We start from the raw sequence: 24,675 nt of genomic DNA on the forward strand, positions 1-24,675 counted from the left end.
CGCAGTTAACACAAACATTTTTACAATTCCGGAACTCGCGCCACGCATGTGAATTTTTTATTACATCTAAGCACGAAAAAAGAAAACAAATTTAACCAGCGTGAGTAACATCGCGACCAACTGTATGTCATTGTGAAAATAAATAACCAAAGAAACAGGAATTTTTTCAATTCTAAAAGTAAATTAATTGCCACTTAAGGGTCAAATCCGATTTTGACCCAGGATGGCAATCACGACAGTATTTGTACGTAAAATAGGAGATACGTGAATTAAAATACACTTTCATTTTCCTACACCCTTTGCGTTAAATTACTTGAATATGTCAAATTATCGAATACGTAGTTAATTTGCGCAAAATTTACGCGAGAAAGCCGGTATGCCAAGCGGAAAAATTAAAAAGCGATTTCTCTAGACTACTGGGAGGCATTGCATTAATTACCATTTGAGGAAAGATGCTAAATTCAATTATCCTAACTGATTGTTTGACATTTGTTAGGTACCCCTCGCCGGTTACATCAATAGAAAAAATGTATGGCCATTTCCGTTGAATTTGACCATTCTCAAAACAAACTAAACGATTGATATTACCTTTTGAGGGCATTTAAGATTGTTTCGTCAGCGAATCGACAGGTGAGCCAGGTACAAACATTGAAAGCTTTTCATCTGAGGGCCATTTGGTCAGAGCTCAAGGCTAAGATGGCGGCAAGAATCCAAGCTCCGCGCAAAATGTTACTGGTGCTGCTTGTTACAGTGCAAATTTGTGGAAATCGTGCTCTGGATTCTAACGTCGAAGTCGAAACTAAATTAGGCATCCTTCGGGGGCTAACTGAGGTAATTCCGAACGCCCACGGTCCCATAAAAGCTATACATAAATTTCTGGGAATTCCCTACGCATCTCCGCCAACTGGTGACCTGAGATTTGCACCTCCTCAGCCTCACAAGGGATGGAAGCGGGATGGTGTCTACAAAGCGACTCAATTCAGGAGTATCTGCATGCAAATGCTTCATCATTACAACGTCTCCATTCGGCAAGCTTGGGAGGGATTCTCGGACACGGAAGACAACATTAGCGAAGATTGCTTGTACCTGAATATCTACACGCCTGCCACAAACACATCTAAACAACAAAACAAATCAGAAGAACTTTATCCCGTCCTTGCTTACATCCACGGCGGTGGATTTTTCGCGGGAACTCCGATACGAGTAGTTAGCCCTGGTGAATATTTACCTCTGCAAGGAATTATTCTCGTAAGTATTCAATATCGTCTTGGCGCATTTGGCTTCTTCTCTACAGGTGATTTAACAGCACCAGGAAATTATGGAATGTTAGATCAAGTTGAAGCGCTGAAATGGATCAAAGAGAACATTAAAAGCTTCAAAGGCGACCCTTCTAGAGTCACTCTTCTCGGTGAAAGCGCAGGAGGCGCTAGCGTTAATCTTCACCTTCTTTCCTCATTGTCAAAAGGTCTTTTCCATCGCTTAATAAGTGAAAGCGGGACTGATCTGTCGCCATTTGCGTTTCATGGAAAATCAGGCGTCACTTACTCCTCGCTTAATCTTGCCAAGAATCTAAACTGTCCTTTTATGAACATGCAAGACATGATGGAGTGCCTTCGGTCGAAATCAGCGCTGCAAATCTTAACTACCTCAAACAATTTTGCCTATAGTCCTGTTGTTGACAAACACTTTCTGCAAGATTCTCCGATAAATCTCCGAAAGGCGGGAAAGTTTCAAAAGCTTCCTACTATAGCTGGATTCGTGAGCAACGAAGGATCTTTCTTGCTTCAGGGCAACTCCGTATACAACAAAACTATATTCAGAAGATTTATAGAAGAGCATATGATCAATGGTATGGAGCACAGTGCAGAACGAAAACCGCTGTTAGTTGACGCAGTGGAATTTCAATACACACGATGGCCGAGAGAAAATAACTCAACGAAGATTCGAGAAAGTATCATTGATGCTTTTACAGATTATTACGTGGTCGCGCCGACATACGCAAGCGTTACTTTCCAAAGTCAGCACTGTCCAACATGGTTGTACGAGTTTAGACATCGTTCTGACCACAGCCCTAAACAGAAATGGGAGGGAGTGGCACACGGAGACATTACAGCGTATGTGTTCGGTGTACCACTGTTGAATGGTACCTCACCCCACCCTTACACTGCAGACGACCGAAACATAAGCGATTTTATGGTGACTGTTTACACAAACTTTGTCAAGTTTGGAAATACAACGCCTGAACCCGTTCATGGAATAACATGGAAGAACTTTGAGCTAAACGACCAAGCCTATCTTCGCATCGAAGCCAATCCTCAAATGTTGAGAGATTTCAAGGCTCTGAAAGTTGCATTTTGGAATGATTACCTTCCCGAACTCTCTAACTCTTTGATTGAAAAATCAAAATGCCAAGACCCGGATGTACAGGGAACGAAAAGTGGCAGCCACATCAACATCTCATGCTGTGGCTTAATACTCGCATTATTTCTTGTAAACATTTGGCTATTACCTTCATAAACCTGAAACTAAAAGCGACATTCAATACGCTGGGAAAAGTTTTGAGCGCTGGAGAAATTTTCCGAATTTCGTACTTAGCTGTTAATGCAACGCGTGAAAAGGTTCAATTTTTATAAAGTCGTGTTTGTCATAAAACGTAGCGAATACGGGTTGCTGTCTTAAGTGAAGATATTTTGAAAAACGTGTTGTTCATCACTTCTCAAAATTAACCTCTCAGGAAGCTGCATAAAACAAATAAGCGAAGCGGAACTTATTTTTTGCAATTGTTTATCGCGTAAAAATGCCACAAGCAAAGTAAACAGTTTAACAGAAAATGTCGCATTTTTTGATCAAGTTTGTCCCTGATGAAACAATATTTAAGTACATTGGTTTCTGCAATTATTTTACTTCGGCAAAAAATGAGAAAAAAGGATTAAAGAATGATAAAAGAGCACTTCTTCAGTTGTATAAAGTAAAAAAAAAAACTGAAGCGTCTTGGAAATTTGTTTACAAGTTTGGAATAATTGGAAAAATATCAGGGTGCCATTAACTAAATGAGCGCAAACAATGTTTTAATAAACATGTCGCCTATTTGCCGGATATTTCTTTTACACCTGTTCGGTTATAAACCAAACATTTCATGGTCTGCATCATGATCAATTTTACAGCAAGAGCTAGAATTATCGAAAAGTAAAAAAATACCGAAATTTGAACAACTTCCAAACATTACAGGCTAAGGTAACCAAAATCAAGTACAGAATTGTAATATTTAATAATTGGCCTTATAGATAGATAAATCAGTTTTGTTGTGTTGTACATTACGTTTCATAGCGAAGATGTTTTCACGATGTAGATTTATATACATTACTTCCAACCGCAGGCTCGAGTGAACAATATTAGGAAATCCCTTTAGAGATCATCGAACTTGTGGATATAAATAATTTGCTCAACTTGTACATCTTAGCGTTCACCTAAGGTACATGAACATTTTATAAGATACCAAGTCAGCCAAGTAGCGAGTGTGAGGGCCGTCACATTTGCAGAGGGACAAATCTTACTAATATCCATAATTATGGGAGAAAAAATAAGAGCAGCTTTGTAAAAACACAGTTTTAGATTTTACAGATATAACGATATTATTTATAATTCCTGGTCCTCGGCCGCCATTTTGGATTGGGCTGAATAATACTTCACAGGAGCAAAGTTTGTAGCTACACAGCAATTGAAAAAAATAATACTGTAATTTTGCTTACAATGTTTCAAAGATACCCCTGTAGGCGAAAGTTATTACGTTAAAAAAAAAACACAAACTAAGCGTATTGTTTTTGTTTTATATTGTAACCCATTTATGTATTAATTAAGTACAATTACATTCGGTAATCTTGTATGCTCTTATGTTAATTAAGTTGTATTAGAAAGTGTTTTGTGTATATACATACAAACATTGTACATTCGCTTTCCTTGAGAATATATTAAAAAACACTTTTCTGAAAATGGAATATTATGTTCAAGTCATTGTGTCCTGAACTTTCACAATAACGAATAATAGCTTACCATGGAAACTCACTCTTATTTTTTACGCCAACGAACTAAAACATGCGATATCAGGTCTCTAACGAGTCTATGGGAAAAGGTCTTAACGCTATGGCCAGTGAATAACTTAGTTGGATTATATTGACGAAATTTCTACAAAAACATTGCAACTTTAGGCAACTTTCGGCAAATCAGCAAAGTGCCACAAGGCTTGCCGAGTGTCAGGGTTCCAAATAAATTTAGGCCTCCTGGGCCCGGGGACCCGGGCTCTGCCGCAAGCGTTTTCTGGCCTCCGTGCTCTATGGAAAACTAATATTAGGATTTGAAGCAGTAACCGGCGTGGACTTCAGCTCCAAGGCCAAAAGTTTTAGCCTTTTAGAGCTCCTGGGCTCCGGGCAACCACCCCACCCCGTTTAGGACCTTGGAGTCTGACAATGGATTATGAATCCTTCAAGATAAAGTCTTCGTTTGCTAATTTATGTAACATTTTCAGTAACCAAACATTCACGATTCATGGCAGTTAAATAACAATAAATACTGATCAATACTTTCACTAAAAACTTTTAAGAAGTTCAAAGTGTGAAGCTAGGGAGGGGTCCCTGTCTTGAAAATGATCCTTAACCTTGATATTCGCGCCAAGCGAGCGAAGACTCTCTACAAACTTCTTTTCTTCTTTCCCAATCCACGGCCGCGTTGCGTCTTTCATCTGGTACGGAGTCACGTGCACGTGCACGCGAATGCTTGGCACGTGCTGGGCCAGGTGGTAAAGGAATTTTTCATCCGTTATCCACGTGTTAGACTCGCCGCTATGTCCTCCGTCCAGCCAGTACATGGAACTAATCCGTGACGCGAAGTCATTGAGGCGAGGGTCTACACCCGCTGATACCATGGATAGTTCGTAAATGATTTGATTAAGTACAACACATCCTTTACTAAAACCCACAAGAATCACTTGGAAATCTGACGTGGGGTCTTCTTCTTCCGCTGGGATGTCCAAAACTGTGTGAATTGAAAGGTGATAGTAAAAAGAACAAGCTAAACGTTAGAGATTTGATCTGTTAACAACAATTAAATTAACCTTTCATCGTGGCCTAGCATCCCAGTTACAAACCATACTTAGACAATGGACTTCGTAAGGGGTTTGGGGGGGTGGGTGGGGTCACAACTTTGTACTTACTTATCCTCTTCATGCCCCAGAGGGCGGGGTTATGACTAGGGGTGTGTATATCCGGAAGGCGAATAAGCGGTAAATTGTCACAGAAAAGTACTCTGACGGTGTGTGAAGTTAGAAGAAAATGTTGTATGCAACACATTAAGTGTCTGGTGAAAACTTATCCTGAAAACTTGATTATAATGATCGGTAAAGTTACTTATTCTTATGAAAATAAAATCTGACGAGAGATGTATTGTAAGAAAACAACTCTGATTAAACATTTAAGAATTGGTTTATGCTTAGCGTATGTCTATTGAGTTCAGTTACCTTACGGATATATGCAAAAAAGGATTTTGAAGAGAATGACCGGCAGAAGCAATAGAGTTGGTCGCCGAGGCGTTGTTGAGAGCAACTTAAGCTTGTCGAGTGCCCTCTTAAACTCTCAAGTACATCCATAATTCGAGGGACGCACCGCTATAAACATGACCCAATTCTTTTCTGATATAGTGACATAGATCAGGAACGCTTTGGCTGAGTGTTTGTCCTCGAGAATTTGTCGCGTTGAGCTTCCCATAATTTGCAAAACACTATAACTTTTGCTCCGTTTCGATTGCCTTTTTTAGTTCTTTGTGGGGTTAGAAAATCCACATCGATTTAGACTAGGGAAGACCTTCACTATCATAGAGGAGTAAGTTGTCAGGTCTGGCCGGCCGGTCCGATGTTTTGAAAGTCAAATGGGCCTTTTCCATGAGACTTTCCCACAAATTCACCATAACATATATACTAGTTATGCAACGCTTTTGAGTGGTATTATGGAATATTCGACGAGTCACTTGTATTTTGTCGGTGTACACACTCGCCTAAAGGCTCGTGTGTATACCAAGAAAATACAAGTGACAAGTGAGATATTCCATAGTATACCAGAGAAAGTGTTTGTAACTATTTTATACCATGCCATAGAAAATACGCTTACTAAATTTCGTCGAGAATACAATCGCAGCGCACGATGGGAAGGTTGTGTTGATATTGTCGATATACAACGGCTTTCCTGTATTCTGATTGGCTGTATTTTCTATGGCATGGTATAAAATAATATATACCAGTCTGGCCGGCCAGTTCTGACAAATGGAAAGCGCCCGTAGTTTAGTTCAAAAAGAAAATAACTTTTCACCCACCTTGTTTGACAGAATCCTCAAGCAAAGCTCTCAGGTGATACAAGGCACCATATTCATGATTCCTGTGATCAGGGACACCAAACATGTTGGCCTCCACAAAGTTTTGATAACAAGCAAATGTGTTCAGGTGGTACCAAGATGGACGGACCACCCACACGAAGCTATATGGAAATCTTTTTTCTAAAATTCTGGCCGTGGATTCTAAATTCCACTGCTTCCATTTCTTATTGTGTGCATGTCTTTCCATGTTTTCCACGTAATCCTGAAAATAAACCAAAACTGACATTAATACGCTAAAGGCACCGAACCCCTGCTGCTTTCGCTGTTTCTCGTGTCCCGTGTTAAAGGAACAGTATCACGATATTTAAAGTCATTTTTCTGATTACTTTCAAAGTCGAAACCTTCAAATAATCGTTTTCTAACCCAGAAAAGCAACAAAGGATTAATAAAAACGCGAAAATACACATGGATGGTTTCGACTGACGAAGATTAAGTCGGATTACGAACGACAAACTTGAAAAAAAATGGCCAATTTTTTTCAAGATGCGTTGTTTGTGACGTAGCTCCTTTAAGACGGATTCCACTCAAAGTTCAAGCACGAGTGCATAAATTATTTACCAAAAAACTACGCATAATACGGTAACATTTAAGTATTACTTTAAACATTTCACTGAATTTAATTTCCCTTAGTGACCCCGCGATTTATTTCTCAAGCGTTCTCGAGAAAGTAAATGTTTACCCTGAAAAAATGCTTATGACACGAGTTACTCTGCTTTGAATTGACGTAAAACGTCTGATTTGAGTTTACTTTTGGTAAGTTCAGATTCAATTTTCTCTCGCGGGGTACGAGGTTGAGAGCTAAAGTCTCGGTAATTTCTTCTTATTAATAACTGTATTCAAAATGTCACTATGCTATGTGGGTTTTTTGGTAACTAAATTTTTGCCCTTTATCGCTTGAATTTTCAGTGGAAACCGTCTTAAAAAGTTTCCCACTAGGGGAGGGTTGGTCCAAACTTTTCTTTTCGCCCAAGTTTGGTCGCATTCTATTCTATATACATTTCCATCTGACAGCTTTAGTTTCTCCTTGAGAAGAATTTGAAAAGTTCTCAAACTGACAAAATCGTCGTTTTGTGTTGTTAATACCAATCCATCTATACTAAGCCCTGCGCCAATACTTGAATTTGCAATACGTCTTAACTGCGTGACAGAATTGTCGACAAATTTGTTGTTTTCAATGATCCGGCGCCAGAAAACTGACAAATATTGTGAAAGGGATTTTCGAATGAAATCAAGCGAGCGGCCCTATTCAAGTAAACGACAGATCTGTAAATCTACGATTTCAAGAACCTCTACTTTAGAAATCTACTTTGCAATTGGGTGTTCTCAATAGGAATCGCACGATGAATTTTGGCGGGGGGGGGGATATTTTTTAACTGTTTAACACTTGTTTACTGCAAGTTTACTAATATTGTTCCAGGCTAACGAAGACTTGAACGAAAGTTTATTTTTCAGCCTTGCAATGTTGCAAAGCAACGTTTTGGTACACTGTTAATTGTTCCGACATGATGAAAGCATTGGTGAGGTCATTGGTATCTGGCGTCCAGAAAACTGCACAAGGCGACTGTTCGCTCATACACCTTCATCCCAAACAATTATTTACTTTTTGTACACGACACGTCTGGAGGGAGGAAAACAGGAGAATCCGGAGAAAAAAACCCTCAGAGCAAGGACGAGAACTAACAACAAACTCAACCACATTTGACGCCGGGTCCGGGAGACGGCGGTGGGAGGCGAGCGCTCTCACAACTGTGTCGAACTGCGCCATCCCGGCCCTGCTCCCCAAACATTAAAAAAAAAATTAAAAACATAACCTAGCAGTACCTTTTGCAATAGTTTACAACAGTTTATAATAGCTCACATATCAAGTCAGTATTTAGTTGTGAACAACGATGGCCGATTCTTTCACAGTCTCGAAATACTGCCTGAGTTTGTTTGTTTGTTTTCTCGTGTCAGATATTACACGATTCCCAGACACGAAACGTGTCAAAAAATAGTGTTATTAAAATAATTCAATAAACAAAAAGAAAGCATTCCTTTTCCATTTTCGTTTAAATTCTCGAGGAATGTTTAGAAGCAGTTAATAATCATATCATGGAAATGAAACTCAGTGTTTCTCGAAGTTGAACTTTGAGACGATTTTTTCGTACAACGTTGCTCCTTTAAAACTCACCACTTTTTGTTTTACGTTCTAATCCATTCGCAATTACGCAGAAAACTTAAGGCAGCAAAATTTTCGGCACTTTCTGCGATGAAACACAAGGGATTTAACCAAAGATATTAATGATACCGCCGTTTTGACATTGGGGAGGAAATTAAGTTCAACAGACAGACGCTCTCCACACACGTCAATAACGTTCACTGCCTTTAGATGATTTATTCAAAAGTTTCAAACTGAACACGTCTCGTCTCTTGTCAAATTACGAAAATAAAGTTTATTAGCGAAGTTAAGACGGCAAAATTTTCACATTCTGAGTTTGGGAAGGAAAAGAAATTAAGTCTCCACATTCGACAATTACTTCCACTTTAGATGATTTATTCAAACTGTTCACGTCTTGTCCCTTGTCACATTATAAAAATGAAGTTTATCACCGAAGTTTGAATCTTTATTAAAGAAATGTATGCAACAAATTCGCGAGGAGCACTTAGGAAATTAAGTTTACTTGCACGGCAAGAACTACTGAATATAGTACAATAAACTCCCTGGAGAGTTTACATACAGTACACAACACAAAACAAAACAAACCAGCTTGTTTAGAAGGGCAAAGTATATATGCTTATTGATTCTCGCCGATGCGCAAACTTTTACAAGTGGAAGAATAAGTTTTCGTCTTGAACCAATGTTTTTTTGGGTTTCATTAACAAGATAATTTACGCACTTGTTAGAATGTGCTGTTTGTCGCAAATATTAGATGATGAAATAATCGGTCGGCATAGCGCCTTTCATTTCAAAGCTTTTAACTTCAATAACTTGATAAACAAAACAGTTTAGCGAGTACCTTAATAACAATCGTGTTACTGTACTAGACTCCGCAGCCCTCGAGCGTTTGACTTAAATTAAAATGGAACATTTTTCAAGTGTACTGCAATAACTAAGACGGCAAATATGAAGCTGGTAAAATTCAAAATTCATTTTGAGACACAAAGGAGACCAATAATAAAGAAGACCAGTTACCAAGAAACACTTCATCAACTTAGCGTACAAACGCAAAATACGACGGGCAAATCGAGACAGCAAGCCAGTTTGCACATAATACTTTTAAATAACTAGATAATAGTTAATTATTTTTTCAACACTCCAATGTGATATCGATAAGAATCGCTAACAGTTTCATATCCTTACCTGTACATCACCCGGAAAAAACACAACATGTTGTTGAGCTTCAGCACCACAAAACACCACATCATTTTCACGTTTTTCATGGCCGTGTGCGCGTACGCGGCGAACTGGAGGAAAAGTAGAAGATTTAGTATCCGCCATAAGAACGACAAAACTAAGTGGCAAAATGAAAAACGTGCGTAGAGAGAATGTCCTTCAGGAGTTATAAAAATAAACAAAGCATCATGTATAGCAATATTAACGAAATTACCATAAAAATTGGACAATGTTTGCTTAATAATCCATGTCTCTTTGTTATACTCCGTTAAATTAATCCGGTTTTTGACATTTGTGTGGTGCCATGCTGGCGGTAAGATCACACAATACGAATCGAAGGAAATTAACTTCGTCTATAAAGTTAAACATACTTAAACGATTTATGCACGCTTCGAAAATAATCATTCAGTCGTTAATTTGTTTTAATTGAAGCATTTTTTGCCGAAAATTAGACGGAAAATTCACATTTAGAAAATTAAGTGCCCTTAATTAAGCAAAAATGCCGTAATGTAATTTCTATAGATCAAACACATGGAATAAAAGAGGGCAACGAGAGAGAAAGGGTAACAAAGGCCTGCACCATTAAGCCAAAACCTTTCAAAAGGACGGTGTATTGTTTCGCAAATACCTGCGCTTTTGCGTATTTTGTACATTAAATCTGTTTGTTTTCGACCTCATAAGATCGCATCGTTAACAATATTTCATAGTTTTATCGATAATCAATATATACTGTAACATATTCAGCGTCAAAACACTGTAAAACGCCTTTTTCACAATTTTATATCTCCCGGCTGTTTTTCAAAACAGTTTTTGTTTTAATCAACAGCCCGTTTCTAGGTCGTATTTCTCCCAAACATCAGTTAATGTTGCCATAACCAAAGATAAAACAGTTGCGTTACTTTATAAGGTTTTTAACTAGACTTTTATGAAGTGAACTGGGTTTTTTTGGTAAATCTAATTGATTAACCTATTCAAACTTTCAGTCGCACATTGCTGATATTGCCCAAGATTTGTTAATGCGATTGTTTGTAGCACTGAAAGTTGGGTTTTTATTGTATGCCTTTTTGTTGGATAAAAGTTTAAAAATTTGTTTCGATCAAACATTTCGTTCAACCAATGTTTAAAAAGGCAGTTTTAATATTCTTGTGACGTTTAGCCTCTGTTTAGTTGAACAGGATGGAAAACGTCAACTTCAAACTACGTATTTTTTCAAAAACATCTGAAAGTTCGATTTCATATTTTTGGCGAAAACACGTTTACTGTTCTAGCTATCGTGCGGGATCTCGAAAATAAGAATCATCGAGAAAGCTTTCTTCCCACACATATATGGCAGCGCCACATCGACGTTAGCACAAAAATATCCGGCCAACCGCTGTAGGCAGCATCGGATCCCGTTTAGACACATGACCAACAAAAACACCCAACAAATGTTGGCCTTATTGTACGATAGGCTGGGCCTTTCCTTGGGCGAAACGTTAAAATGCGCACGAGGTCTTCTAGCTTCAAACACGCAAAATAATTAGTCAGTAAAATGCAACGCAGCTGTATAACTGGGCGTTTTTCTCCAAAACGCGCAACACAAATTACACCACACGTATTTTATGTTTCGTTCGATTGATTCAAGCTACACATTCTATAGAAATCATAAAATATATGTATAAAAATATAACTACGGATAAGACAGGAATAGCCAAAGAGAGAATTGCTAATACAAGCCCGTGGTTACGAAATTGCTTCATCCCGTGACACACCCCACCCTACCCTACCATTAACTGGTAGTGTCAGAAAGCGCTCAAAGTGAAAACATTTCTTAGCGCTAGCACTAACTTGCACTTCTTGTTCTTCCATTTTTTCCGAAAAGACTGTGACCATTTCCAACGAAAATAGCACTGCGCCATTATGTCATGTCCCTGCAGGCCGTGGTTAGAACATCCGTTGGTGACTCAGATTTTCTTTTTTATCCCACGCTCGTGAAAACAGAAAATCGCATTTTGTCATGGTCTTTCCTGCATTAAATCTTTCCCCGCAGTTTAAATGCTTAAGGTATTTCACATATCCACTTTTATAAATAAAATTGCCTGTTCGTTTGATTTGGCGTGACATATAGTTTTATTCTTTGAATGCGAATACTTCCGAAGACTTAATTGGGTTTATTTACGCTGACACAGGTAGAATGCTTTGAGTTCAGGCTTCTGTCACACCCTAAACTACACATGTAATGTTTGAGGTACGCCTTTCCTCTCATGAGATGGTGATGTGGGGCAGATGAAATGGTTTGACATAAAACAAGAAAAAAATAGTAGGTCCGCAGAGCATGCAAACATATTCGTTGAACCCTTCAAGTCCCATGTCAACATACAAATTCTCGTTACTGTTTATCACACATTTACCGTGACTCGCCTTGGGAGAATTTGGCTTTAAATCTAGAAGTTTGCTCCTTAGGTGATCGAGTCCATAATTTTCGCAAAAATACATGTGCCTTTATCACAAACCAACGGATAGTCCAAACTTCTCAGACTGCAATTGTTTCAACAAAAATATACGACATATGGTATCTGAGAGACAGTGTCGAGGCTAACCAAGAAGACAGAAATTATCTTAGAATTCTTATTGCTTATTTGGATATCCTATTCATCTAAGAGGCGACCGCGTGCTCCTTTTCTTCGTTGCTGTTAATTGAGGTTGTCAAACAATACTTGTTATTTCGAATGATCACTGTGTGACAGCTTAGAACATTAACCCATTAATTCTCAACAGCGATCAGTATCTAATTTCTCCGCAGTATATCGAAAGAAAAGCAGATTTATATTCAAATTCTCCTAAGAACTACTACTGAAACTGTATATAGACCAGTATTGAGAATTTCTGCTTTGACTATGGGATTTATTACAAGACTTAAACTAAAAGGGTTAACAACTAAATAGCGTTGGACTTTAAACAAAATCTTCAAAGTGTGATTTCCTGTTAAGAAAAATACCTTTCAAGAAAATTCACTTTGTAGTTTTATTTCACACAATCATCGTACACATAAATTAATGTCACATCTTTGATCTAATAAATTATCTCTATTTGTTCCAAGTTAAAAACTATTTTCTCATTTGTTGAATAAAATACTTTCTTTTATTGAACTAACTGACTCATGCTCAGGCACAAGTCTATGGCCAGTCCTTGGTGTTAGTTGTGAGAATTGTGAGCTACATCAAGACAATATCCTTTTCTGATGGTTTTCTTACTTCCTATCACTTGCTTACTTGGCAACATATTCATATCATAAGGAGAAATTACAGTTTGATCTGACTGTTGGAAATTAAAGGGTTACACATGATTTCTTCATGCTGAACATTGTAGATTAGAGCTGCATTCTCTACTGATTTATTTTTCTAGTTGACGCAAAAAAATGCTACTATCTCCAAATGATACTGCCATAGTACGAAAAAATTATTAAATATAATTATTTTAAATAATTAAAGAGCATTTTACCCTGTAACTGGTGGCATTAGTCCACATTTTCAACGTGTGGAATGAAAGCAAGATGCACTACTTGAAATATTATTGTGGACTGTTATACCTCCACAAAACTAACTTCATTCTACACCCACAATACTACTGCTAAAAAATTAAAACCACTGGCATAATATTAGGGGTGTCGAATGGTAAATGTGAGACTTCGCAAGATGGCAAGACTGATATCTTTTCTGCGAGCCGGAGACCTTTTTAGCCTCGCAAAAGAAACCAGGACTCAGAGAAGGCATCAAAGAAAAATTCGGGACGACCAGACTGCTGAAATTTGGCTAAAATTCTGCGAGACATGCATTTTTTGAAGGACCATTCACTACCCCTGATATTATGAAACTTGTCAATATGTTAAAACTGCCGTTGTTTTTCAAACAGATTAATCAGATTTGCCTGGAAGCCATGGAGTAATTTCCCTGTCTCGCACCAACTCTCCATTTGGACTTGTTGTTCCTTTTGGAAGAAGAGCACAATAAACTGGTGTATCAGCTCCTGAATGAAACCAAACAAAAATGGAGTGAATGGTTGGATCAATGAAAATAAAATAAGTAACTATAAGTAAGTAAGTAACACTAAACACGAGTCAAGAAGGGGAAATTGGGGTTTGTAAGGCCTCTTGGGTAAAAGAGGCCTTATGTGCACCCATCCCGGGGGGGGGGGGGGGCACTTCCTATAAATGGGCTAATGGGGATGTGCCGCTGGATGGGGTCGCATTTTTCACGACTGGACTGACTATAATGGGGTCGCCATTTCAAGCATTTTTTATAGAGTGACTAGAATGGGGTCTCACTTTTCCGGGATTTTGAGAGTACGAAAATCTGGCAAGTTGTGATTTATAAACGGAAATATTCGCCGAAAAAAATGTTACCGTATTTATTGCTGCTGTTCAATAAAACAACTCCCAGAAAGTGACTAAGTTGGGGTCGTAAAAATTAAATTTACCCAAAAGTGACTAAGATGGGGTCTGCAATTGGCCATAGAATAAGACTTTAATGGGGTAGGGGTTCTGAGAGGCCAGCGGCACATACCCAACAAAAATTTACCCAAGTACCCCCCCCAGGGCACCCATGCACAAAGAGGAGTAAGTAAGGATGTAAGTATTTTGGTAATATCAATCTTGAATTGCGGTATTCTCCAAACCTGCGGGATGTGTTTTCTTAGGGTTTTGGTTGATGAGAATCAGTATAAGAACCCTGGTTGCTTCGGTCCACAGTTTTATGAATCAGTTTAAAATTGTGCCACTTTTTTCACGGTCCCACTGCTCGAATCTGCCAGCTATGCAATATTACCTATGAAATTGCAGTATTTTCAGAATTTTTCACGGTATTGTGATATTTGCCGAATTTTTTGCAGTAATGCAGTGTTCAGCACACCCCAATGTCCCCCAACAGCAGTCAACAACAGCAATAAACTATAAATTATTATCATTACAAAAAGAGCTGTACCAACCTTCCTCTGGACTCTTGCTGGCATTTTCTCCACCCATGTCTGTTCGCACCCAGCCAGGACACACCTAAATGGGCAGGTGATATCCAATACAATGCTCTGGTTATCAAGTTACAGGTAGTTGTCATGAACCATAATGTGTGTTCTAGAAAAAATTCCCTACCCCTTCCCACAGAAGGCTTTGAGGGAAGGTGACCGACAAAGAAAAATGAGGGGGAGAATGAGGCACGAGGGAAAAGGAGGGGGAGGGGGAGGTGTGAAAGCAAAGGGAGGCAAAAAGGGTAAGGGGTGCAATAAGTAGTTGGTGATGTGTGCTTGGCATTGCAAGAGGGACGGACAATGAGAACTATTAAACAGATGGAACAAAGTACGAAGCTGTGAAGCAAGCTTTCCCATTCTCTGCATAAATCTCATGTACGATACGCTCTGACTGCACGAAATTGTGGAATATGCTTCCTTTGTACGGGAATGATTGCTATGCAGGGTACAAACAAAGAGCATTATGAAATCAGAATATACAATAATTTTGTTCTTTTTTATGGTTTATCCACCTTCAGTTGACAGATATATAACAGACAATAATGTTATAAATATACTCACAGCATTCACCAAGATTCCTTCACGCTGATCATGTTTGAACTCACGAGCTTGTGCCATGCTGAGAGCTGTCACGCCTACCTTGGATACGTTGTAAGCTTAGAAGAACAAAGTCTTGCATTATTTTTTTTATGTATTTCTTTACAGATACACACTAATTTAGTCTTCACTTTCATGCAATTTACATTTAACATTGCATTGCCACCATCAAAAATCAACTGAAGAGAGGAGTCAGAAAGGCCCTTCAGGGTGTTTGTGCATTATTACATATTACATTATGTTCAGAAAAATATACAAAAATTCTATGATTTGTTGCCTTGCTGTAATTTCATCTGAACTTTAAAAATAAGCTTCAAATGCAAATTAAATAGCCCAGCATCAGGGCAAGGACCGAGATGGAGCTCTTGACCTGCACAGGACACCCAACATGCTACATGTCCTGTGATTAGTAGGAACAACTGTCTGTCCATGCATGCAGTGATCCTGAATATACTCCTGATCAAATTCAAACACACCTGGACTGAAAGCTGAATCATCTGGCCAACCATTTTCAGCCATCTTTCCCTCTTTTGAATCTCTGGGGGAAGAAAGGAAAAATAACATCAGAATTTGAAGGGAATTTAATTCCGGTTTAATTCAATTTAACTCTCTGAAAATTTCACAAGTACCTGACATATTTTTCCATAAGAGATGCAATCTCTGCTACTTTCAATGTTGGAGAGGCAAACTGCTTTTGCAGTGAAGGAGAAACACAATTCAAGCTTCCAAGCGTGGAAGACACATTCACCACCCTGTTATGCAAATCAAAACATGCTTTGTCAAATATACAATGAGTAATGATATGAACTTATTGATTAAGTGGGAGGGCCAGATAAGAAAATAGTTGGCTCAAGGATATGGCATACAGACCAAGTGCAACGAGGTCCATGCATATTGACCAAGAGCCATTTTTTTGTAGTTTGGCCCAGCATCTTACAAATGTGCGAGGCACCTTGAAAGGGAAGACAGCGAGGCATGCAAGGTGAGGCAGCAAGGAGTGTGAGGCAAGGCAGCAAGGCATGCGAGGGAGAAATCCCCACTCCAGGGCTTAAATAAAAAGGCTAGCAATTCCACAGTCTTGCATGTGTCAATAATAATATTCTTGTTGCATACAGGGCCATACAACTTTTCCCAGACTGCCTCACATAAACCCATCATACCTTACAATTATCAGGCGCCAGCAGGGCCATTTGGCATATATATAATTAACACCCCTGTAATTACATGCGAATCAACCTTTCAATCCTGAGAGTAATCAACATCGTAAATAATATATTGTCCTTGTATAATAATTGGGTTGGGTGGAAAAAGGGCATCAGTGTTTTTGGCTAAATATTGACATTGCGAAAACTCCAAATTTCATGTGCGGGTTTGTTTACATGTGTTTAACATGTTACTACATTTATTTTTCGCTGGCCTCTGTTCCATTTCCAAGAAAACGTATGCAAATAACTTAGTTTTTCCAGTCAGTGTCTTTAGAAGTTTATATAAGTCCAACAAAGGAACTCCAAAAGACACCGACTAGACAATTCAGGTTTTTTGTATATATTTCTCTAAAACGAAGCAAAACCCAGCAGAAATAAAAACAGGGCAATTTTTAAAGACATAAACAAACCTAAGTGTAAAATTTTGGAGTTGTTCTGGCAATGTAATTTTTTAGCCAAAAATTCCGACCTCCTTTTCTTCACTGAGCCCTTCAATTATAAAAACATGACAAGAATGAAAAAAATTGCTTTTAAGGACGGTGCCTCCTATTGCTACTGCACACTTGTTCTGCGCATCACGCAATGCATCGATAACACTGGGCGCGCACGCTTTTAATTAATTTGCTCGCGCAAAATGACGAATTCAACTACGCGAACAAGCGCGCAACTAAAAATCAAGAAAGTTTTCTCTGCAACGAAAGCCAGTTTATGGACATATCCTAAGCCAGGAACAGCGGAAAGCAACATATAAGTAGCCATTTACCGCTAACCACTGAAAATGGCTCACATCAACAGTTAAAAACAAATCGCTAAGCGCTAAAACGTTACCCGCAAACTGCTAACCGTGACAAATGGCGTAGTGCACGCGCGAGATGCAAATATTCAACTCGCTAGGGAGGGATAGGAAAAATGTAACAGACTCCAAAAGAACATAGAACCTGAAAACAACTGGTATAACTTTTAAAAACGCGTGGTGACCCCCACTTTTTATTTTATAAAATGTAAGTGGTAAGTCTATAGAGCACATGTTTAATTTTTCATTAATTGAAAAAAAAAATTTAGGCCGATTTTCTGGCCATGCAAGTGAGAGCTGCTGGTGTCAAAAATGGCTCAAACGCAATTATTTTGTTAATAAAAACATGGATAACGCAGTTCCAAAGACATTATTTGTTAGTTATTGTAAAGATTGAGAAAAAGATTAATGTTGATTTTGTTCATGAAAAACCAATTTCAAATGGAATTTGCAAGGAAATTGTATTTAGTTTTACTTTATTTTAAAATGCCACGTCAGCACTTTTCTCCAGATTTCAAACCTAATTATCTTGAAAATTTGCGTGGCTACCCCCAATTTTCTTTTTGAATTTTAGTAGCCCTTGGTAACATCTACATTTCTTGTATAGTCATCGGCCGGGCAAAAATACTTTGTTATTAGTAGGCACCGTCCTTAATTAATGTTTTATTTTATTTTCTGTGGGCCTATACAGTGTAGATAAAGGTAATGTTAGCCAACCCAGCAGTGCAGTCACAGGTTATACTCTGTCAACTAAAAATTTTACACTAGCTGTTTCACCTGGCATGTGGTCGCAGTAGCGGGAAGAAACTTTTGCACATGTTCAGCGTTCCAAAGAAGTTTATGTTAACTGTTGTCTCAGCTCTCTTGGCGTAATCAGATTCAGTTTTCTGTTGGTTGAATCCACATTGAAGATTGAATTTATGTCCTAATTTATATTATAACACAGTGTTAAGAGTTCTTTCCAGATTTGAGCATAATTTTTAACTCTGAGACATTTTTAAGCAAAGAGCTTAAATGTGTGCCAAATTATTGTTGCAAAGTGCTTGAATATTTTTTGGCATTCATCTGATATTCATTTTATCTTAACAACAATGATCATTTGCTATTATAAATTACAAAAATTTAAAACAAACATGCATTTTCTCCATCTATAGATCACTTATGTCCAGGATTGAACGCAGGTATTGTTTAATGAGTACTTCATGTTTGACTGTGTTATTTGACATTTCCATATTACTTCATATTTGACAAAATTTGGTGTGTTTTGGTGAACTTTTATTAATGAGGACACTTTGTGATGCCTGTCATGACGAATGTCATCTCATTAGCGTTCAATCCTGGACATGTATCTGCATTATTGTGGCCCTGAATCCCCGATTGAATTGGAATTTAGACTGAAGTGCTGGTTTTTGTAGAGGGAGGAAAACCAGAGAACCTGGAGAAAAACCCTCGGAGCAAGGAGGAGAACCATAAGCAAACTTAAGAGGAAATCCGCCAGGACTTCGAGTAGTTATTGGACAAAATTATGTACCAAAACTATTTACCCCTGATTGCAAGCTTTTGTGTTACTGCTTCAAATATCTTATCGAAAGAAATCTTTTCTAACAACACCACACATCGAAAACACATTTTGAAGTTCCGCTGAATTCCACTGAATCGCTTAAAAGATGTAAGCTTTTGCCCATAGCTTGTGAACTTTAAATATCATTTTCTCAGACTCTGATAAGAAATTGTTGTACCAGAATTATTTTCACCTTATTGCAAACTTTTTTGTTACTGCTTCAAATATCTTATCAAAAGAAATCTTTTCTAACAACACCACACATCGAAAACACATTTTGAAGTTCCGCTGAATTCCACTGAATCGCTTAAGACGAATTTACAAAATGGCTACACGTGAGATTTTGCCTATACCTTGTGAACTATGAAATTCATTTTCTCAGACTCTGATAAGAAATTGTTGTTGGTGTTATCACGGATAATTACTTACATCTTTACCTTTTATTAAGGGTAGGAAATAACGCAATAGGATTTAAATTATTCTGGAAATTGATTTTTGTCCAACTTTAATAAATATTACTCGACTTCCTAGTGGATTCCGTCTTAACCTGTATATACTGCATGATGCCAGGTCCAGGAATCGAACCTGGACCACATTGGTGGGAAGCAAGCACCCCAACAACAGCACTATCCCTGTGCTATCTAGTTTGTCCATGTCACTAAGTTTTTTTCTACCTTGAGCATGACACCAGAATTGTTTATCAACACGTCAAGACCACCAAACTTCTCCTGCACATGAGCTCGCAGCTTGTCAATACTCTCCTGGGATGTGACGTCAAGTTGATGGAACTTGATATTTGTCACATTTAATTCTTTGCTGAGTTCTCCACAAACTTTTGTACCAGTGTTCTCATCTCTAGCTGTGTAAATCATTATCATAATAATATTATTAATTAATAATTAATTGTTTATAAAGTGATGTATCTCTACTGTAAAGATTCTACCAGTAAGAACATATCCTCATATATGGTCTATACGGGTATGTGCCACTCAGCAGGGTATGCATTTTTGCCACCCTGACGCTGGAACAGGGTATAGAATTCAGCCTTTCTCTCTGGAACAGGGTTTTTTTTTTTTCACCAGAACCCTTATTAAGCATGATCAAGTACAGCTACGAAACTTCAGCTCCCCTTGTTGCTTTATCTTCATGTCACAGACGAAATCAAGTGAAAACTTTGTGATATTCACCAGTGTTTTTTATATCTATACATTTTTTCCATTGTGCATATTGTCTGGAACAGGGTACCTATATTTCCAATGTTTGTCTGGAACAGAGTTGCAAATTTTCCTTATTTTCTCTGGAACAGTTTCAGGGTCTTAGAGACTCAGCGGCACACCCTGGCACACCCCTGTACAAAATAGTTGGGAGTACTCCCCCGGGCTTCTAATGAATACAGGCTGAGTAGAAAGTAGCTTCACCTTCAATGGATTATGACAACCAAATACTAATCTTAGTATTTTTCTACGAATAAAACTCTATAATTATAATAATAACAATAGAGTAATATATAATAATCATTATAATAACTACCAGTGAAGAGGACAACTCCATTGAATTCTTTGCACAATCTCTTGACAATCGCACAGCCAATTCCACGGTTACCACCAGTTACCTTCCGAGTAAAGGAAAAGACTTGTTTTATTGGTTTTCATTCTATAAGCTCTGATCAACCAATAAAAACCTTGACCTCGCAGTCTTTTATGTTAAATGGTCAATAATATTAAAGTCAAAACTGTTTACAGACGACTTGCAAAATATGCGAACCAAGGCAAGAAAAAGTTCTCTAATGAAGATGAAGTATTCAACATGACACGAGCATGGGACAAAGAAAAATTCTGAGTCCCCGACGGGAATAGAACCAACCGTTAACTGGGAGGCCATGGGTTCGATTCCCGTCGGAGACTCAGAATTTTTCTTTGTCCCATGCTTGTGTCATGTTGAATACTTCATCTTCATTATTTATTACCGAGCTTAAAATTTACCATCTTTATTATTTACTACAAAAAAGTTCCCTTCTTACCAACTTTGTGAAACCCTCACCCCATTTAGGACCAAAGCATATCTTTTTCAATCAAATTCTAAAACATACTTGATTTCAGAACAATCACAAACACAGCTTGCATTGTAATGTTAAATTCCATAACCTTCCCCCCTCCCCCCCCCCCCCGTCTGCCAACCTGATAGACCAAATTCAAATCCAAAATGGCGATGATCTTGTTAATCGCTTCTTTCCTCTGTTTGACTAAGTTAACTTCGCGTTGTTGTCAGCTTTCTGTAGAATATTCTTTTGCTGCAAGTGTTTTCATGCATGAAGTAAGTCTTAGTTAGAACTCGCGAGCTTATGTGCATTTCTATGTAAATTTAATAATAATCTTGAGCTTTGTAGGTTGAATACTCCGCGGCTGTCCACGTTTATACCAACCCACCTGGACCCAAATCGAACGCATTTGACTGACTACATCAATGAAGACATGATTAAACCATTGATTTTCAATCTTAATAAACGTAGAGAAAGCACAGTCACTTACCAGTGCAAGTCTTTCCATGCTTTATTTATCGTGTGCAGTGCAGTGCAGTGCAGTGCAGAGATGAAATTCACCTTCGCAGTTCTCGCCCCAATCCTTTTCGTCACATGGTCACGCGATCATGGTCACGCGATCGTCGAACAAAAAATATCTTTTTATCCTCTGCTCAGTTTGCTGGGTTACCTGTGAAGTTCTTGCCAAGGGATTCTCGCAAGGATATGTAAATCTGACCAATTTAATTTACAGGAGAAAAAGGCGTAAAATAAATGCATGAGATTTTATTTGAGAGCGCGGCGCGTGGATCATCTAAACTAACAACTTACTGAAACTTTCGAATTATGATACAAAAAAGTGGCATCTATTTATTTTGTTTGTTTCTTGCTATATCTTTCCGATTTTTTTTTCGTTTATTCTGAATTAAGAAATCAATTTCCCCCCCCCCCCCCCCTCTCCACCCACGACTTCACTGCTCCGCGGTACGCTGCCTTCATCAGACAGCACGCATTTTGGGCTAGTCCCGCAATCTTTCCCCACAAGCTTGTTGGGTTGAAGGTTGAAAGCCATTACTAGTCCGTGCCGTGAAACATGGATTTCTTTCTTGGTCAAGAATGGCAAAAATAAACTCAAACTTGAACTTGTCTGAAATTTTCAGTTCTGGGAAAAACCCATGTTTCTTCCGGAATTCCGCTTAATTTGTGTCAATTTTCCAAAAATAACTCTGGCGGAAGTTCACCCCTCCCCAGCGGGATATCCCTTATATTTGCCCTGACTTATTTGGAGACAGTCAGTCCTGATAGAACATGGCCTCAGTAGTTGCAGATACTCTGAGGTTAACATTTAAACTTTTGCTCAACAAGATCCGTGACAAAGGCGCAGATAATCTTAAACACGGAGATGTTAGCGACGAACGATTCAGGGACTTCATCGTTCGCGAACTCACAGAGATCCGAGAAAAACTCGAAGGATTGTGCAAGCTTGATCTCATTGCTTCTGCCAATTTCTTCAAGGATGGTGTCAGTTTAATGTACCACAGCTTTGCCAAGACTGGCAAGTGCAGTCCAAGCATTCAAACTGAAGCTTATAGAGAAGATTTTGACAACATAAGCCTTGTGAACACGGATGTAACGAATATTGAACTGGATGAGTGGGAAGTCCTTCATTTGATGTCGGATGGCTTGCAGTTTGACAAAATTGACTGCCAAGACAAGTTTTTTGTCGAGGCAAAGGAGTTCCTCAAAAAGGCAGCCGAAAGCGCAACAAAAGCTTTTAGTAACGAAGCTTTGGATATCTATGATCGAGTTTTGGCCATGAAGTTTAGAGTTGCTGCCACAATGCTCCAGTTCATCGGTGAACCGGAACTGGCTGTTGTGTTGTGCAAGAACTATCTCGAGCAGCTCAATGGTTTACCTGAAGTCCGCGAAGGATTTTCTGTGCGATTTGGTCGCTTCAATATGAGACGGCTGTTTTGTGAAATGCGAAGAGAAGCTTTGATTAGCGCAGTGGTCTCCATAAATCGTATTATGTGGGAGTATTTGCATCTTTCTTCGAAGGGCGATGATTTCTTACGACATTGGCCGGACATTCCCGTAGATTCCTCGCACAAAATTCATCCCGTCCAGAGTGGGGAAGTCTGTCGCGGTTATTTCTGGGCGTTTGGCGAGTTCGGAGGGGGCGTGTCGCAACTGAATGGCCCAGTAGACGTTGCCACGAACAGCAAAGGGTATTTTATAGTCGCCGATCGCTACAACTTCCAGATTAAAGTGTTCTCAAAGGATGGAAAACTAAGCCAGCGAGTTTGCGAGCAGACGTTTCTGCAAACTTTCAACGAGGACACAATCGTTACGAACCTCCTTCACCCCCAGAGTGTGGATGTGGATAAGACCGACCGAGTGTATGTCTGCAGTAGCTATAAATCACCACTGAACGGACAGTTTATAAACGAAGTCGTCGCTCTTGACAAGGAAGGAGAATTTCGTTGGAGTTTTGGTCGGGGGCACCCCAGCTTCAACCAAGGAAAGCTGACGAGTATTGCCGTGGATAAAAACAGAGGCAGGGTTTTCGCTCTGTGTGAGAAAACAATCTTTGTGCTCAACACGGATGGAATTTTCTTATCGTGCTTCACCTTGACCGGAGGATTCATCCAAGCGCAGAGCTCGCATCTTTGCGTGACAACAAGCGGTAACGTAATCATAACAGCCTCGAATACAGTATTCTTTGTTTCCAAGCGAGCTGCTAATGACACCACTTTCAAGTCACGCACGGTCCACCCCACCCGGTTTATCAAACCACACAGGAAAATCCCCAACACCTTTAATCCATCAGCAATTGCCTTCAACCCGCACACAGAGCAAATTATTGTTGTTGATCGGGCCAGCAATAGCTTGGTTATGTTTGATACAGAAGGGAATTTTATCAGGAAAATTTACTTTTATGAGAAATATTCAGCAGGGGGAGCAACCATTACTAAGGACGGTCACGTGGCTGTAGCTAGCAAATCCACCAATAAGATTCTAATCATGTGAAGCCAGACTTGTGCATTAAGCAACATGTTCCTTCAAAAGATGCCTCCCAAGACGTAAAGAGAATTTGATCAGTTTATAAAAAGAGTCCAAAGCAAGTGCATGTGGTGTTGTTTCAATAAATAATAATTCGTTACAATAAGACCGAAGGCTAGTTTACTATCATGTACTATGCAGCCCAAGTCTGCATATAGGGGACTAGACCGAGGGCAACTTAGCTAAGATTTTAAGGGCAACAGTACATTATTTTGTGTGCCTAGTCATACAGTTTAAACTCGACAAAAACGAATTATAGGGTGCACGTGAAAACTATCTTGTGATTAGGCACTCCTTTACCTGAGAGGAGAGACAGAGTAAATAAAGGAGAAAACAAAAACAAAAACAAACAAACAAACAGAACGGGAGTCCATGTGTCACAAAGGAGGTAGGAACGCTTCATCTCAGATTACGTATTACAGAAATATTAAAGGAAAATAGTGGTATTTTTAAAATCTTTTTAAGGGCTATGTACAAGAAAGTTAAGTTGTTGGAAATAGTGTCCAAGTTATGAGTGATTTTATCGTTATATTTTGGTATAAATATTTTTATATTTTGACGATTATATTTTAATTCATTGGTTTTGTAAAAATCACTCTAAATCAAATGCTTAAAACAGTATGCTGTAAAAAGAAAATAAGTCTGCGCATG

At 38.7% G+C, this 24,675-nt stretch overlaps 3 protein-coding genes across 3 annotated transcripts; 2 read left to right on the plus strand and 1 right to left on the minus strand.

Moving 5' to 3' along the window:
* Positions 1-636: 636 nt before the first annotated feature.
* LOC144661212 (neuroligin-4, X-linked-like) lies at positions 637-3,837 on the plus strand. The gene has a single exon (XM_078521907.1). It carries the CDS (start codon positions 697-699, stop codon positions 2,515-2,517), a length of 1,821 nt encoding a protein of 606 aa, XP_078378033.1. The 5' UTR covers positions 637-696; the 3' UTR covers positions 2,518-3,837.
* A 23-nt stretch (positions 3,838-3,860) lies between these two features.
* On the minus strand, positions 3,861-21,546 carry LOC144661213 (mitochondrial protein C2orf69 homolog). Its single transcript, XM_078521909.1, has 12 exons — positions 21,473-21,546; positions 20,475-20,556; positions 19,619-19,803; positions 18,161-18,270; positions 16,015-16,137; positions 15,862-15,923; positions 15,350-15,444; positions 14,753-14,816; positions 13,697-13,795; positions 9,758-9,861; positions 6,358-6,619; positions 3,861-5,028 (listed from the first exon to the last, which is right to left on the minus strand). The coding sequence occupies exons 1-12, from the start codon at positions 21,488-21,490 to the stop codon at positions 4,583-4,585; spliced, it is 1,650 nt and encodes a 549-aa protein (XP_078378035.1). The 5' UTR covers positions 21,491-21,546; the 3' UTR covers positions 3,861-4,582.
* A 690-nt stretch (positions 21,547-22,236) lies between these two features.
* On the plus strand, positions 22,237-24,523 carry LOC144659983 (uncharacterized). Its single transcript, XM_078520524.1, has one exon. The coding sequence runs from the start codon at positions 22,270-22,272 to the stop codon at positions 23,989-23,991; it is 1,722 nt and encodes a 573-aa protein (XP_078376650.1). The 5' UTR covers positions 22,237-22,269; the 3' UTR covers positions 23,992-24,523.
* Positions 24,524-24,675: the final 152 nt, after the last annotated feature.

The sequence above is a fragment of the Oculina patagonica genome, chromosome 7, assembly GCF_052425735.1.
Source record: "Oculina patagonica isolate OP01 chromosome 7, crgOcupat, whole genome shotgun sequence".
Classification (NCBI taxonomy): domain Eukaryota; kingdom Metazoa; phylum Cnidaria; class Anthozoa; order Scleractinia; family Oculinidae; genus Oculina; species Oculina patagonica.